Source organism: Manacus vitellinus, unplaced genomic scaffold (genome assembly GCF_001715985.3).
Source record: "Manacus vitellinus isolate BGI_N305 unplaced genomic scaffold, ASM171598v3 scaffold_50_pilon, whole genome shotgun sequence".
NCBI lineage: Eukaryota > Metazoa > Chordata > Aves > Passeriformes > Pipridae > Manacus > Manacus vitellinus.
This window is the reverse complement of record NW_021940612.1, coordinates 579,328-597,284: the sequence shown is the minus strand read 5'-3', so window position 1 is coordinate 597,284 and position 17,957 is coordinate 579,328. Positions and strand designations below refer to the sequence as shown.

At 36.7% G+C, this 17,957-nt stretch overlaps 1 protein-coding gene across 1 annotated transcript in view; it reads right to left on the bottom strand.

The window, feature by feature from the left end:
• The window catches only part of CNTLN (centlein), a 193,965-nt gene that overhangs the window by 9,770 nt on the left and 166,238 nt on the right, over nucleotides 1-17,957 (bottom strand). Inside the window, exon 24 of the mRNA XM_018080913.2 lies at nucleotides 1,041-1,226. Within this exon, the coding sequence (XP_017936402.2) occupies nucleotides 1,041-1,226 (186 nt within the window). The remainder of the gene's footprint in view (nucleotides 1-1,040; nucleotides 1,227-17,957) is intronic.

Sequence of the window (17,957 nt, the reverse complement as noted above, 5' to 3'; positions counted from 1 at the left end):
AGTTCAACATAATGGTGCCTGAGTCTATGCACTGATAAATGGAATATGTAGTGTATGTGTAGTGCAAATTCATCACCTGTGCTTTAAATTTGTTTTCTATTTATAGTTAAGTATATTTGTGTTTTAACATGTATGCACAGTGGCAACTACGACAAAAGACAAAGGATGTAGAAATTACTCTGAGAATGAGGTAAGTATGGAACAATTCTGCCAAAGAGAATCGCTTTATAGGGCATATATGTATAAATGTTAGTAAACAGGGCAGGGATCAGTCCATTATATTTGTATTCATGAATGTAATCCATATCAGTGCATACACATACCATGCACTGCTGTTTAACCAACGTGAAAACTCTCTTTTGTGGCTTCTTTAATATAAAGCTCCAATAAGATTAAATCTAAGTCATGACCAGAGTACTGTTACAGGCCAATAATGGCCAACTCCTAGACACTTATTAAAGCAACTGTATGGGCTTTTTCATGTATTATTTGATCAGTCCTAAATAAATATGGATAAGAAATCCTATTACTGTATCTATTTAATAGAGGGTGATTTGATGAAACACTATCAAATATTTCATAGTAAAATGTATGATAGAATCAACAAAAAAAGGCAATGGATTTCCCCAGAAACCATCTGTCTACCAGAAATACCTTTAATAGGTATCACAATTCAAGAAAGGAAGCATCAATGAAATCAATCTGTCACAGCAAGACGCATTCTAATTTTGTTTTCATTAATGTGGAAGTCTATTTATAATGTACAGCCCTGCCAAATAGTCTCATGAAAAAGGAAAATACTGTCTCTACATCCACATGCTCAAAACAGTATGTTTATATTTGTGCATGCCTGAAGTCTTGCCACCTTATGAGTCTCTAACCTGACCTTATTATTTAAATTAAATTGTTCTGTGATTTATGTGCTAGATGCTGCCCAATGAAATTTCAGTCTTTACCTGGAAATCCTTTTCCTCAAGAATGGAAATATACAGCATCTTCTCATCTAGCTCCTTTTTACTGATGTCCTTAAAATAACTTACCTCCTCGTCTTCTACATCTAGTATCTCCTCAAGATCAGTTGTTGAAACATTAAGGATAGATGCTGCCAACTGAACAGACTCTTGGGAAAGAATGTTTTTACATGCTTTCATCTTGCCCACTCTTTTTGCCTTTTTGATTTTTGTTCTCAGCTCTTGTATGCTGTGCTGTAACTCTCTGCTGAGAGTCTAGAAGACACAAGCAAAAGATATTCCACTGTAATTTTTCTTATAGTACAAAACATATGGAAAAAGCAGTATCATTTAGCCTAAGCTCCTTTAGATAGGAATTATCTTCATTCTCTGTTATTGGTTTAACAGAATATGTGTTGGAATACTAAATAACACACTATTTACAACACAAAATATGAATTAATACAACAAAACAAAAATGTTCTTAAATATAAGTTTTTATATGTCTTTAGCAAAATAGCTACACTCATAATGCCATCAGAAGTAAGACAAAGCAGATTCCACAGAATCAATCAAAATCCTTTCCCAATGCAGTCTATCAGAAATGTTCTTGAAATAAAAAGAGAAATGTCAGGCTTTACTGCAGTCAAATTGAGATTTTTTTTAAAGTTTATTGATACCTCACTGCATGCAGAAACACCAGTACATCTCTTTATTCAAAACATGAAATTTTGTTTCCCACCAAGACAAGGTAATTCAAAACTATCCTGGCTACCAATTCTTCCTGATATAATTTCTACAATTTAAATCATCACAGTAGCGGTAATCCACTGTTGATATGCAGCACAACCTTGGAAAACACAAGTCCACAGTATTCAAGGCTTGCATAAGAGAGTTGCATTCTCTATGCAGCTGGCTCTATCAATGTCCTGGCCAGGCCAGGCAGTCTCTTTGCAAGAGTGCTCTTTGCAGATAGTAGCTGTTTTATACAGATACCACCTGAGATGCCAGACCAGAACCATGGCTCTGACAAGGTATGAAGCAGAGGTTCTAACAGAAGCCTCAATTTTACATCCCTTTTCTGCTGCTGAAGATACGACTAAAAATTGTACTTGCAGTTAAAGGGAAAGAAGAAATCCAGCAGGCCTGAGGCCACTCTCCTTTGTTTATTTCAAAGCAGAATAAAATAAACAGCATGAAACATCCTGCTGAAAAGACTTCGTTGATCTGAATGAAACCTGAATGGAATCCCAACCTAATTTTGGCTTTTATTCCCCAACACCACACAAGTACCAAGCTTCAACAGTACTTTCCACCCCTGAACATGAACCAAACTGTACAAAAAAGAACCAATGCTTCAAGTTCCTACCTCTCCTATACCTTAAGTTCTCTGGTTCTGTGAAATAACACTAAGCATTAGTATAAATCATCAGTTGTATAACAGAAGTTATTTTTGTTTTAATATTTATGCAACTACAAAAAAACATTTTGTCAAAAGCTGAGGAAGAGAATTTTATTTAAAAATTGTTGACTGAGAAACAAGAGCGGTAACTCATTGTCAGAAGATTTTCCTAGCATATTCAACTTCCATGACTCAAGCAGAACTGTGACTGTCAACACAGACACCTCGGCTGAGTTTAAAATGAGAGAATAAGGTTTTCTTTTGATCGTCCTATGTGGGGCCCATCTTATTAAGCTATATCTCACCAGTAGCTGATTAACTCCTGAAAATTCTTTTTCTGCAGAATGCCTTCATCTCATAGAAACTGACTGCAGAATTATGAAGCCTGTTTATTGGCATTTTGGGTAAAGTACCCTACAGCCTCTAGCGTATTCAAAACACAGTCATTAAAGAGCATTTGCTGATATATTTCAAAGAAAGCACATCTGATCCCAAGATTTGTTTATGTTTGCCTACCACTTCCCAAATTCACAGTTTTCTGTATTTAATAAAATTTAATTCATAAAAATAAAAATACCCTACCACAAATATGGGGAGAGGAGGTACAATGAAATTTTTCTGATTTTCTGGTCAAAGTGTGGGTCCCTCCACCTACAGTATTTCCAATAAACTGTTTTGTACATAGATGTGCAGAGTTGAGAGGAATGAAGCAAGGAGCTAGGGCACTGTGGATCAAGCTCACAGAAGGAAATAGACTAGGAGAAGAGGGAGCCCCAAACAGAAAAGCACGCGCTATGAAAAAAATACAGTTAAATCACATGTTTTTGTAGCATGTGGAATGGTCCAACAGTGAAGTGGCTCCTGCAACATGTAGGAGATGTATTTGACAATGGAAAAATAAATTCAACTGCACTTTTTCAATCAAATTGAATCAGCTTCCCAAATTTTAAAAGATCTCTTTTAGACATAAGTGACGTCTAGAAGATGCACATTTGTATCCTGATGAAAAGAGGAAATGTAAATTAAAAAATCAAACTATCAAGGAAATAAACTGCAAAGCCACTACAAATAATGATAAATAGCTCAGCACAGACAAAAAGCATGATAATAAACAAAGTTAAACATTCACTTGAATGCCTTAGACAACATACAAACATTGCCAGGCAATAGTCATTCAATATTATTAGACAAATATTATTGGTGTATCCAAAGTCCAAAGGAGGTTCATGATGAATGAATAAGCAGATAGCAGCAGTGGAATCCAGAAACTGCAACTCCACTGGGACTGCCTTTTAGTCCACAGCTCCAGAAAAGAAGGTACCAGAAAGACACTGAAGAATCTGTTACAGCAATTGAAAAGGAAAACAAACAAACAAACAAGCAAAAAACCAAACCAAATGAACCCCCAACAGAAAAACCAAAACCCAACAACAAAACCTAAACAAAAAAAAACCTACAAAAAAACTAAAACAAGAAAAAAAAAGAAGAAAAAGGAAGTTTAAACAAAAATCAGAGAGAAAATTACAACTAATAGATTTTGATATGCAAGCACACACTTTATATATAATCACAGTAGATCATACACATGGAGGACTTGCACTTCAATTCCTTTTTCCCTCACGCAGTTCTAGTACACTAAAGCATATGTAAAACACAAGCCATATGTGAAAAATAAGACTACTTTATGGATTTTCAAATTGGACTGTGACAGACTAGCTATTTTTGAACTTCCTTCCTTCATGTTATTAGGCTGTAATAATGTTTTTGTATACATTTTTTACTGGATAAGTGCCTTAAAAATTTTAAGATGCCTTTTCTGTTTATATTTTCTTATCTGACATATACTAATGTATTCATATGCCAAATTCTTTACTTATTATTAGTGATTATATGTCAGTTCATCCTCCAATACAGAAATGCTCAGTGTCAAGTCACACAGCTCTTAGAAACTGAGTTAGGAAGATCCATTTCCAAACCAAAAATTACAAAAACTTAAGAGTTAAGCCACAGAGGTGTTATTGGAGAGTATACTGAAGCCAGTATAATATCATTCTTTGATTACAAAATTGATCCAATGCATTATGGTGCTAAGTGTAGGATTTTGAATGAAAAAATTTTCTCCTGTGCATTTAAAAACAGTTTATGTTTAAACTTACAAGCATACATAGGTGATACAAATCTCCCTGCAAGGAAATCAATGCAGTATATGATTTTGGTACTATATTGATGCATAACAATGCCTTTATTAGTACTAGTAATACTAGGATTTGATATTTTCTCTGTTTTTCTTTGGTGTCAAATCTAGGGGATATTTTGTTAGTAAAGCCATTTTCCCAACTTAAATGTTACCATCAGAGTTGTTCCTGTGGGACACACTTAGCTGTTACCAGGCAAATAGAATAGAAATTCCTGAGTAATTCCTAAAACAAATCTACAACACATATTGTCAGACCAGTGCAATCACTACTGATCAGACTAGAAAAAATATCAGCTTAAAATTCTAACAGCATGACCTTAAAGTTCCCAGCCCTTTTTAATCAGTAGCAATTGTTGAATCATCTACTAACTCCATATGGGAATACTGTACATATTATATATGCTGGTTTGCATAGAGTTCTGAAATATCTCCCTTATAAGGCCTTCTACTTTATTTTCACAATGCAAAATATTCATTCTTAAGCTAATATATTGTTTCCAATTTTGGCCTCCCTATGTAATCACTTAGCACTGTATCTTTTGCCAGTTTTGAGATGTATAAAGACAAAGATCTTTTTTCAATTAAAAGGTAATATTTAATTAAACACTCAAAGAAGCCATGGTGATACAAAGACCATGACAGCACACTATTAATAAGGTCTTTACATCCCAAAACACTGACACTCGTTGATCCTGGAACTGACACAATTTGATCAATGGTCCCAAGTAATGTCATATGACTGAGTCAATACCTAAAATTTTTCCTGTAATTACCATGTTAGTTTACACACTCTATTGTTGTTGTTTGTAGCATAATAAAAGTTAATGCCCCTAAGACAAACCAAAGTCTGATGCTAGATAGCACTGACACTATATATGGTCAGATTTCAGTCTTGCATTGGTGCAGATCTCATGGCAGAGGCCATGGTTCACATGAGTGATGGATAATTTTAAACTTTACTGTGTATTGTACAATAGTAATAATAGTGTGCTGGGTCCGGCTGAGATCACAGAATCACAGAATCATGAAGGTTGGAAGAGACCTCTAGGATCACCTAGTCCAACTATCAACCGAGCACCACCATAATCACCTCTTAACCATATCCCCAAGTGCCATATCCATATGCCTCTTGAACACTCCAGAGCAACTCCCTGGGCAACTTATTCCAATGCTTAGCCACTCTTTAAGTGAAATGTTTTTTTCTAATGTCTAATCTGCACCTACCTGGTGCAACTTAAGGCCATTTCCTCTGGTCCTTTCACTTGAGATATGGCAGAAGAGATTGACCCCCACCTCACTACAATCTCCTTTTAGGTAGTTGTAGAGAGCAGTGAGGTTCCCTCCTGAGCCTTCTTTTCTCCAGACTAAACACCCCCAACTCCCTCCTCATCAGACTTGTGCTCCAGAGCCATCAACAGCACTGTTGCCTTTCTCTGGATATGCTCTAACACCTACCTCAATGTCCTTTTTGAAGTTAGGGGCCCAAAACTGAACACAGTACTCCAGGTGCAGTCTCATCAGTGCCAAGTACAGCAGCACTCTCATTTCCCTACAGCAGGACAATCACTTCCCTAGTTCTGTTGGACTCACTATGACTGGTACAGGCCAAGATGCCACTGGCCTTCCTTGGCCTCCTGGCACTGCTGGCTCATGTTCAGCCACTGTCAAACGGTACCCTCAAGTCTGTTTCTGCTGAGAAGATCTCAAGACACTCCTCCCTAAACCTGTAGCATTATTGCACAGAACTGGTTTGACCCAAGGGCAGGACCCAGCCCTTCGACGTATTGAACCTCATACTATTGGCCTCGGCCCATGAATCCAGACTGTCCACATGTTCCTGCCCTCCAGATCAACATTCCCACCAAACTTGGTGTCATACGTAGAGTGACTGAGGGTGCCCTCAATCCCCTAGTCCAGATTAACATATTAGATAACATATTAAACAGAACTGGTTACAGTAATGAGCCCTGGGGAACACCCACAAGTGACAGGCCACCAGCTGGATGCAACTCCATTTTACCACCCCTCTCTGGGCCCAGCCGTCCAGCCAGCTTTTCACCCAGTGAACAGTGCACCTGTCCATGATGTAGGCTGCCTGTTTCTCCATGAGAATGCTGTGGGAGATGGTGTCCAGCATTTTACTGAAGTCTAGATAGACAACATCCACAGCCTTTCCCCCATCTACTAAGTGGGTCACTTGGACATAGAAGAAGATCAGGCTGGTCAAGCAGGATCTGTCTTCTGTAAACCCCTGCTGGCTGTGCCTGATACCCAGGTTTTCCTGCATGTGCTCTGTGATGGCACTCAGGGTGATCTGCACTGTGACCTTCCATGGAACTGAGGCCAGGTTGACAGTCTTGTAGTTCCCTGGTTCCTCCTTCCCACCCTTCTTGTAGATGGGCATTACACTTGCTAATTTCCAGTCCACTGGGTTAACCGGGATTGGGTGGTAAATGACTGGAAGTGACTTGGCAGGCTCTTTTGCCAGCTTCCTCATTGCTTTCAGGTGTGGGCCCACAGACTTGTTGGTGTCTAACTGGCATAGCAGCTCACTAACCATTTTCTCCTGGATTACTGGGGCTTCACTCAGCTCCCTATGACTAACTTCAAACTCTGGGAGCTGGGTAGCCTGAGGACAACTGGTTTTGGTATTAGTGAGGCAAAGAAGGCATTAAGTGTATCAGTCTTCTCCTTATTCCCTAACGCTAAGTTACTTGCTGCATCCAGCAGAGGTTGGAGAGTCTCCTTAGTCCTCCTTCTGCTGCCAATGTATTTATAGAAACTTTTTTTGTCATCTTTAACCACAGTGGCCAAAGTAAGTTTCAATTTGGCTTCGGCCCCTTTAATTTTCTCCCTACACACCTCACAACATCTGGTAGTCCCCCTGAAGTTACCTACCCATCCTTCCAGAGGTGATACGTTCTCTTTTTATCCCTGAGTTCAAGCCTAAATTCTCTGTTTAACAAGGCCAGTCTTTTTCCCCACTGGCTTGTCATACAGCAAATGGAGATGTAGTTAATCATCTTCTAGCAGTTTGTATGTTGCAGTGTTTGGGATTTGTAACTAAACCAGTGTTGATAACACATGAGTCATTGCTGAGCAGCACTGGCACAACATCAGGACCTTCTGTTTTCCCACTCTGTCACCTCAGCAAGTGGGCTGGGGATGCACTCAACACAGGGAGGGAACACAGCTGGGACAGCTGACCCCAGGTGACCAAAGGAACATTTCATACCATACAGTATTTTGCTCAACAATAAAAACTGAGGGGGATGGTGATATGTCTGTCAGGTGGCCACTGCTCAGAGACTGGGTATTGACCTACATCTCTTGGGGTTTTATTCCCATTTCCTTCCCTTATTAAACTCCTTATCCACACACAAGTTTTCTCACTTTTGCTCTTCCTATTGTCTCCTTAGTCTCACCGAGGGAAGGGAGTGAGCAGGGAATGTACAAAAAACCATGTAGTAAAGTTTAGCTGCTGGCCAGGGTCAACCAATCACAAATGTATAGAAGAGTATAATATACAGAACAATTCTAAAGATAGTATTTTGTGCGTAGTTCAATGTGAAAGTGCTTTTAGATACAAGTAATGCATTCTTAGGAACTCACCTGTTTTGTAAATTAGAGTAGTATATGGATGTGGTCCAGAGCACTAAACCAAAAAAGAAGTGGAAAATCTTTTCTGATACAACGTTAGTTTCCTAAAGAAACAAAAGGATTGTGAAGATGTAGCTGTTTGTGAACAAGATCTGAATTCACAGAACTGAATGTTGAGCTTAAAGAACTCTATTTTGTGGTAGAACAGTTATCGCTGGCCAAAGATTAGGGCAGATCCTAGCGACGCAAAAGGCTGAGAAAACATTACTGCCCCAAGTACCTCATAATCAACAAGATAAAACAGAATGAATGGACAAAATGACACAAAGAGATGATGTCATGCAGCTGAAATAAGAATTCAATGAAAATATAGTTATTTGTTCCTTACTGTCCCTCCAAAAATGACTTTTAAAATACTTTTGGTAATAATGTTTAAACTGATCTCACAGCATGATTCAAAACTCTTCTTTAGTAATTTAATTTTTTAATATATATTATTTAATATATATTTATATATGTTATTTAAGTTACCTCAGCTAGCTCCTTCACTTGAAAAAACACATCATCTAGGCATAAACATTTTTTTATCAGAAAAAGGACAAGAGTGTACACAAGAAATAAAGACAGACCACTGCAATAGACTTGTCTGGCCAAGGGTTATAACATGTACCATTCTGATCCATGGGAATGAGTCAGTCTCAGGAGGCTGACTTAATTCTTATGATCCCCAGAGATCACATGTGATTTTAGAGACTCCAGTAGATGCCTTCTAAGTAGAGTGTAAAGATGTACAGGACGTATAGACCAGTCTTACCTTCCTCTGCCAAGCTCAGTATTCAGTAGTGACCAAGAGTTCTATTACCAAATATTAAAGTGCTAATATCATAATTTTACCAATGTCACACAGGTCACATCTATAATGTGGTAAGCTGGTTTTATTTACCTATCTGCAGTTACAGTTTCTGAGGTAGTTCTAAAATTTATGAACATACATATTCAAACTATGTGTCTCAGCTCTTTACTTGTGCATATCTGGAGGAATTAAGATAGGATTTTATTATCTTTTCATTTAATAATAAAGAAACAAGCTGTTGAATGTGTTAAATCCCCCCAAAAATCAAAAAGATAATACATACTGTAAAGCTAGGTATCAGACTGACATATATGACTTAAAATAAACAGTCCTATGTTGACTGGCACTGAGAATAGTGTTCACAACTTCACAGAGGTAAGTGGAAGATGAAAGCATGCATCGTGTGGAAGAAATGTCTCACCTGATGACCTGTAAGAATTTCATTACACATAAAAATTGAAAAATTGCAGTATGTATGTAAAAAAATAATGTGATATTGTAGTTGCATCTACAACGTGATTTTCCACATCAATTAATACAGGCAAACCTGAACACACATGAGCATAACTAAGGATTCAACAGGTAAGATCTGAAAAATTAATTGAAGTAATTTAAAATATTACCAGCCTCTTCGACTCTAGTGGCAAAAGCTAACTCCAGTTTGCAGCCCAACATCCCAGCCCAACCTTGCCTTCTCCATGGCTCTGAGCTATGGATGACAGACTGCGAACTAGAAAACGTGAATTCAGTAACATTCCAAACCCAACTATCACAAGAACATCTGCAGAAGTGTAGACAAATTTGCACAGTATTGTTTTTCAACTACTAAAGCTAAACCACAGCTTTTCTGTCAAAACCCCGGAGTCATAAAATATAAAAGGGGCATGACGATTTTAGTATTTGCACACAAAATGTAGGTTCCTGGCACTTAGAACTGCAGACCCCAAAAACCCAGTTAAAATGGTATAAGGATAATAAGGTACAATGACAGAAATTAGTAACTGTGTTGCATAAAATTTGATAATCAGGCAAGATTTGAATTTGTATAACTATGCTGGCTTAAGTTGTGTTATTCCTCCTTGCCCCTATGAGAACAGAGGAGTGAAAGTCTCCCTTGGCTGGCTTCCCATTTCTCCAAAATACCTTTGCTACCAATCTCATCCCACACACTCTATCAAAACATCATTCCTTCTGGATTCAAAACGATTGAAAACAAAGGTTTCTTTATAATCATTTATTTCTGAGTACAAAATGGAGAATGTCCTTTTGACTGCATTTTCTTAACCATCTCCAGGTGCAGGAAACCACAGGGAAGAATACTGAAAATATTTCAACCTATATTTTATATTTATAAGAAAACGAAATTGAATACACTGTGCTATGTTCTAAAAAATAGTTCAATTTATTTACAAATGCATAGAGAAAAGTGACTTTAGTCATGAACAGTTTTTAATTTTAGATTGTCTTCAAAACAAAGCATATTTAAACAAAGATACAGCAATGGACTTACTCTGGCCAATTACAATGTATTTTATATTTCAGTTGAAAAGTATACAATATATACTTAAGAGTATACATACTCATTTTAAAATTCACTTTGTGAATAAAAGTTAAGGGGGTTTGTATTACTGGTCAGCTTTTTCTCTTTTTCTTTTCTAATCCTCTTTTGATAACTGTTTAGCCATCACACTTTATTTTATGCCTGAAATCTTGTCTTAAAAATATGTTTCTTCTCATAGTGTTCTTTGTCATCATGGCTGGGCTTCGCGAATGAAGATTTAGGAAGGCTCTACCCACGTTTGTTACAAGCACGCTGGTGGCTTATGAGGCCAATACGAGATAGACAAGTCCGGTTGCAAGTGTTCTTTGTAATACCTTTAGATACAACAAAGTCCATCTTACTGCTAGATATCTCATTTACAGAGCATACAGCGGGTACTGTAAGTATATATGAGGGACATATGGTCATATATAATTTTACAGCTTTAGAGTTATCTAATCTCTCCTGTACGCTAAGCTTTAAGACTGTTAAAAACTTAAATTGTAGACCCAAATGTTTTCAGACTGATGCTGGTTTTTAAGTTTCAGTAAATACTCCATAGTTTTCATTGTACTGTTGCTAAATTTTCAACACAATTACCATGTTTTGTGACCTGTAACAGGGAAAAAAATAATAGTTTTCATTATAGCAGAGAATGAGTTGAAATACGTATAATCAGCATGGGATGACGGGCAGAATATTTCTGTCAAAATATACTGGTTTCTCAAATTCAGCACAGTTGTACCGGACATAGCAAAAAAAGATATTTAGGGCAGACCAAGAAATACTGAGGTGAAGCAACACTCCAAAGGTCACATAGCAGGTCAGTGACCAAGATGTGAAGAGCACTGTGATTTCCTGACACTCAGTTCAGTGTCTTAATTTATGCAATCTTTCTGCAGAAACACACAAAAAACTATAAGAACTATAAATCAGATGCTCTGTGTAAGACTGCTGCACTGCTGAAACGAATGTGTCTGAAACCTAATTTAAGAGCTCAGCTCTGGCATTAAACTCTTAAAAAATGGTTAAAAGACAAAACTTATCAACTGTGCTTTCTAAAAATACTGTAATTTTATGATTCTGTCCTCCTAGAGCTCTTCTCTGTAGCTCTCTTGGTATTTACCTTGCAGAATCTCCTTAAGTCCCAACTTTCTGAATTACTGTGGAGACTCTGTATATGAGTACTTTCTGTTCACCCTCCTTCAGCTCACTTTCTTAGCAATCGAGTCAACATACATTACACAATTATATCTACATGAACACTGAAGTACATAATTACTGGAGACCTTTCTCCTTCTTTCCAAGTTTTGCTGCTTTTCCTGTTATTTTGCCAAAAGGTTATCTAACCACTTCAAGCCCAGAGCCTTTAGCATGTACTCATATGTCCATTCCTCAAGTATGCCAGTTACCCCTTTTTCCAGCCAACATTGTTTTCTGTCTTTTAGACACCAAACTAGCTACTACCTCTAAAACCCGCATCTTTCTATGTCCAACAGAGAGCTGAGTCAGAGCTTTAAAAAGAAGTCTCTCCAATCCATTTAAAGGAATCCCAGGTGGATCTAGACCCTTTCAAGAAGTGCAGTGCAGAGTCTCCAGGTAGCTCCCAGATGATCCTGCTTGTCTCATTCTCTGTTAAACTTAGGTGGGTTTTTTCCTTGAGGCTGAAAAGGAATTTTTTTTGCAAGTTGGTTAAAACCGTTTCCTATTCAGCTCAAGTTTGTTGGGTCTGTTCACACACTATCTACCATTACAGAGTTATGGTCTGTGAGAATGGTGCTCATGCACTGTAAGAAAAATGAAAATAGTACTAACATCAACAAAATCACCTATGCAAGTCAGACATGCATAAACTTTCCATGAGACATACATACACAACTACAAAAACCTGACATATCTTAAAATTTCATTACATAGATTGAATAATTTAAATCAACATCACTAAATCCTTGAGAGAGTTATATAAAAGTAGGGTATAGAAACATTCAATATATTTTAAGCTACATCTGTTATGGTCTTTACCTATCATAGTCAAAAACCAAAGTGAAGTTCTATCCTTCTAAGTCTAAGGAGCAAAGAAAAAATAGAGTAAGAAAAAGCTTTTCAAAATCTTTCTCTTTATTCTTCCTTTTTATTTATCAAGATTTTATCCACTAAGACATCTACATTATATTTTGTTCCTGGCACACTGTATGCATCACTAACCATATGCCTTCTGTAAACTGTAAGAATTCATTCACTTCATTCATTAAAATTCACAAGGCCTATTATTCTGTTTACAGTCTAATAGATATTCACTGTCACTATTCAGGCCTCTGATTCAATTTGCCTAAATCCCAGATGCAGAGTAATCCTGATGGAGATTAGCTTAATTTATCACCAATTTCTTCTCAGAACCAAGAAAGGTTGGTATTTCATAATAAAAGCTGTGTTTCTCCTTTTTTCCTGAAGTAGCACACATAGTGAAAGAAGAAGCAATAAATGCCTGATTTTTTTTAATGGTGATATTTTCTCAGTTACAGAGATTTTGCTTTGCATATAGAACACCACCTTTTAAGGTGTGTATTCTGCAAATAAGACTACTGATTCTCATCATATTGGAACACATCCCTGAAACCAAGTATTATCTTGATTCTGACTGAACACAGATTGGTAGACTTATCTTCTACTCTACACAATACAAAATAATTACTCTGGGTATACTTTTCTGGGTAAAGTGTTGACAGTTTGGAGTGTAATAAATGAAATATACTTATCTTTTGCTTTCAAGTGTTCCCAGTGGGGAAAATTTTCTAGCAACTTGAAGTCATATTAAAGGTGTCCACTTCCAAATCAAAACTGACAGTGCTGATTTATATGATACTATCTGCTGTTGTTTGTAAAATGTCCCTGTGACTCACTAAAGAAACCTTTGTTTGGTCAAACAACACTGCCAATTACTAAATTTTACAACTACCTATGATGCAGTTGTTTTTTTTTTTTCAGATAAAGAAACAAATGGTTATTGTGCATCTGATCTGGGTAGCCATATAAAAAAATATGTTCTGCATATCCTGGGCCTGCAAGGAACTGGAGCAGTAGTACTGTCACGGTTTGAGAATACATTCAGCAACAGAAATGCTCTATGAAGAATATTTCTTGCTGGCTCACCATAACTGGAGAATTTTGAGAGTCCCCTGCAAGGATTTCCATCTATCCAAAGAACTGACTCTCTGGCTGGCAGTACAGGCACTAGCAGTGCACTTGTGTTGCTCTCGTGTTATAAAGGAGCTGACAAAACCCAACAGAATATTTCCCAAATATTCATGCCTCCCAACCCAACTACCAATTATGTCTAATTTTTTAATTTTCTTTTTTTTTTAAATAAAGAGAAAATAGGACATCATCTGCATATGGCCATTCTGAGAAGAACATGTTTCCTAGCAATGCTCTAGCTTCACCAACACAGAACTGCTCAAGAGAAATAGACAATGATGGTAAATAACAGGAATTTGCCAAATAAAGGAAAATTTTAATGTGAAAGTGGCCAGTCATGAATTACTTATTCTTTGCAACAGGAAGAAATTTCATGTAACATTTTCAATTAGCACTGACAGTAAGGGCAGTACCAGCATCTCTAGCCTGTAAGCCTGTCCCTGTTCTGACTCTCTGTGGTACACAAAAGCTGGTGTTCTGGGTTTTCAAAAGGTTAACTGAATTTTCATGAATTAGCTCACAACTGACCCATATAACACCTATGATGACATTTCCTAAATGGAGTAGGGAGGAAGCTTCCTAAGGCAGAAATGAGCAATGAGGCTCATTCAGGGGTGGAACTTTTTAACAGAAGTGTTAACTTACCTATTACCTACAGCCCAAGATAACAGTGAGAAACAGTTGTGCCAAAACAGATGCCAGTATTCAAGATAAACTGCAGGAAGGTGAGACTGACATATATTGGGATATAAGGTAAACTGACTGAATGGCAAATAACTGTCAGAACATTACTTGGCCAAGCAGAGGTGAAGTAAGTCCTCTGACACATGTGGCTGCCCACAGCTGTATGTCAAACAACAGAGAGAGGGGGAAATGCACCTAGCTTAAGCCCTGCTCTCAGTAGCCAAAATGAGGGCATATGTCTTAAGAGGGTGAGGGCTAGATCCCCACGTAGATCCATTAAGCTTGCCAAGTAAACTGCCATGGGTCTTGATTTTGGCAGTCAATTTCTATTAGATGGTTGTACTGGAGACCTATCAAGAACAATGCCAGAACATACCAGATGTGCACTGTGCTGCAGTTAGTATCCTCTGTAGAAAGCACACAAGTCCCAAATGACAGAGGCACTATCTAAGTGAGAAATGCACTTAGATAATTTCGAAGCATTCAGCTGCCATCACCTATTTATTACAGCCAGAGCTGAATATAGATGCCTAATCAAAACATCTTCCTCAAGGTCAGAAAAGCTCTGATATTCTCATTCTCAGGTGGCGTCATCACTGCAGATTAACCTTTCAAAACAAGTTTTGCTCATGTACAAGCTGAATGGGACAGACAACACTATTGAGTCTTGAGCTTACAAGGTCTCTAACAGCAACATACAGTCAAAGTCTAGCTAAGCAAAAAAACCTAAACTACAGTAATGCAGGAAAATAGAATTCATGCAGAATTTTGGACAGTTTCATAGCAAACTAACATGCTGTACCAAATTTTCAATAGACATCCAGTGAAGCATTCTAATAGTAGTTTTTTAACTTTATCCAATGGTTGTTTTCTGCATGAGTTCTCAGAGGTACTGCAAACACAACAAAGAACATTTTGCTCCAGTTGCTGTGCTGTACATAACTGGCAAGATCCACCTGATAGTGGTCTGATAGTGCAACACATGTTATAGAAAATCCTGAACAATGATAGACCGTAGAAATTGAGTGAATGGCTCAAAGAGAATTTATGGTGCTGATGGAATGTAGATGGGATAAAAATGTGCAGCTTAAAAAAGGCATCTGAAGTATTGTCAGAACCACCTGGTCTCTTGTACAGGTAGCTTGCATTCTTCTGTAATTAAAATGTTTCATTGAGCCTAGTTAACATTATACTTACAGCCTTACTTTCATTATTATTTTGCAGTCTTCATAAATGCCATGGACAAATTTTATCAGGATTTGAATTTTGTGATAATACTTAGTAATCAAGATTAGCTCTGATCTTTACAAAACTCTAAAGACACCTATACTTTTCAGATCAACTGCATGGGCTATTTTCAGTCCATTTAACATATTATTGCTATTGCATAGTATACATTTTTTATCTGAACATCTTAATAGTAGGTCAGACATCTTAAAAAACAGTATACTAAAATTAATAGTAACCTTTATCAACTGCCTTTTACCACCTTCCAGAAAATAAATCAGATTTATTCAATGAAATTTAGTTTCCATAAAAGTGTTCTAAGAAGTATAACTATAATCTTATGCTTTAATATTTTAATAATTGAATTTCATATCAGATTTTCAGTATTTTACCCAGAAATGAGGTTAGGCTAATGAACCTAAAATACTGCCTTTTCTGAATATTGACTCAATAGTATCCTTCTTTTAGATTCAAGGCAGTGTTGTAACATATATACCCTAACTTTGAATATTTATTCAAAAGGAGGACCAGCAAGAGAATTAACCAGCAAACTTGTTAGCTATAAAAATTCTCAATTTAAGAATACTATTTTTTTTAACAAAATGTTTAAAATCTTCTCTTGGTTAATAAAAGACTGGGGATATTGTAATATCTTCATATAACATTAGCCTACTTCATTCCAGACACAGAAAAGAAATATTCATGCAAGACCTCTATCTTGATACAGTTACAGATTTTTAAAATCTAATATAGATTGTATGCACCCTGTAATAGCTACCTTATTAATAGTACATTTTTAAATACTGCCCGTTTATTATTGTTCTTGTCTTGCTACCCACACATATCTTCTTGATTTCTTTAGTCTCTTCTCCATCCTTTATAGTCTATTATTGCTCATATTTTCAGGTTATTATCTATAATTCATTTCCAATTCCTTTATATTGCCTTTTTATTTCTAAATATTTTGTTAACTTTCCTATTAAGCTGAAATAGATATTTATAAGGAGCTACTCTCTAATTATGGAACTGTGGTTTTTTGGTTACTTAATAAACTGTAACACTCCAAAATTTCTATTCATATTTCCTACTAGCCTATATCTTCCTCATACAGCTTTGGAGAAATGAACTGCTCTGAATCGACCTATTTTAGATGCCCTGTTAGTTCCCACTGAAAGCAATTCAGGACATAACGTCTGATCCCTATACCATGCTCCCACAAAAATAAGTCCAACAGTTACTTACAACGTACTGGATACAGCAACTTTTGTTTGCAATTAATTCTTCCATGATTTTTGGAAACTATTAAATAGATGCTACAATTTAGCTATTTTATTTCATTGCATAAGTGTCCTAAATTGGAGTGCCCACAGCAATGCAACTTTTTACAGTATATTGCAAATATGGGCTCAATTAGTAACTCATCATAATGTGATTCAGTTATGTACACTGTACTTGTACCAGAAACCACTCCCCCAGGTTTTTTTACTTAGTATCTTGACCCAGATGGATTCAAGATCCTGTGGTTCTGTGTTATAAATAACTCTAAAAGCCAGTAACACTGTCTGGTATAAATAGAAAGAGTCACACTCTCTTCTCTGAAGTTCCTCTGTTGTCTTATTAATAGCTGTAACCATTAATTAGTAACTGAAATAATTTAATTATTTTATGTTAAAAAAAGAACTATGTAATGTCACAACAGACATGGAATAAGTAGAAAAAGCAACTGCATTCAATTTATGAATGAGAAGATTACAACTGCACTCTGAAAACAAGTAAGGCTTATGAAGTGATCAGAATAGAAGACAAATATGTTAACCTGTTTAAGTAAGATGAAGGTTAAACTTATCTCTATACAGAAAATATTACTCAAGTTACCGGAACTGGAGAATCAAGGTCAGGGGAAAACTGACAGCTACCTGGAAGAAGAGAGTAGAAATGATACAGACCAGACTTCAAAGGAAGAGCTGGTGCAAGAAGAAGTACTGCTACTTATCACAGTAAGTATTATCACAATACCTGGATCTTGCCACGCAGGTTATAACATCAGATACACAAGAGGTATTTTAACAGGATTTACTTGATATACTGTGCAATTCCACTGAATCGCCAAGGATTTTCAACAATATTTTTTTACAGTGGTACACCATGACTAGAATCTGATTTTAGCACCTAACTAAACAAATTAGTCTACTTCGGAACTCCTTATTCATCAACATTTGACTTATAGACAGCATCTTAATTTTCAAAAAAATCTTTCTGCAGAGGAACGGTACTCAGCAAAAATCTTACTTGAAATATGCATGCATATT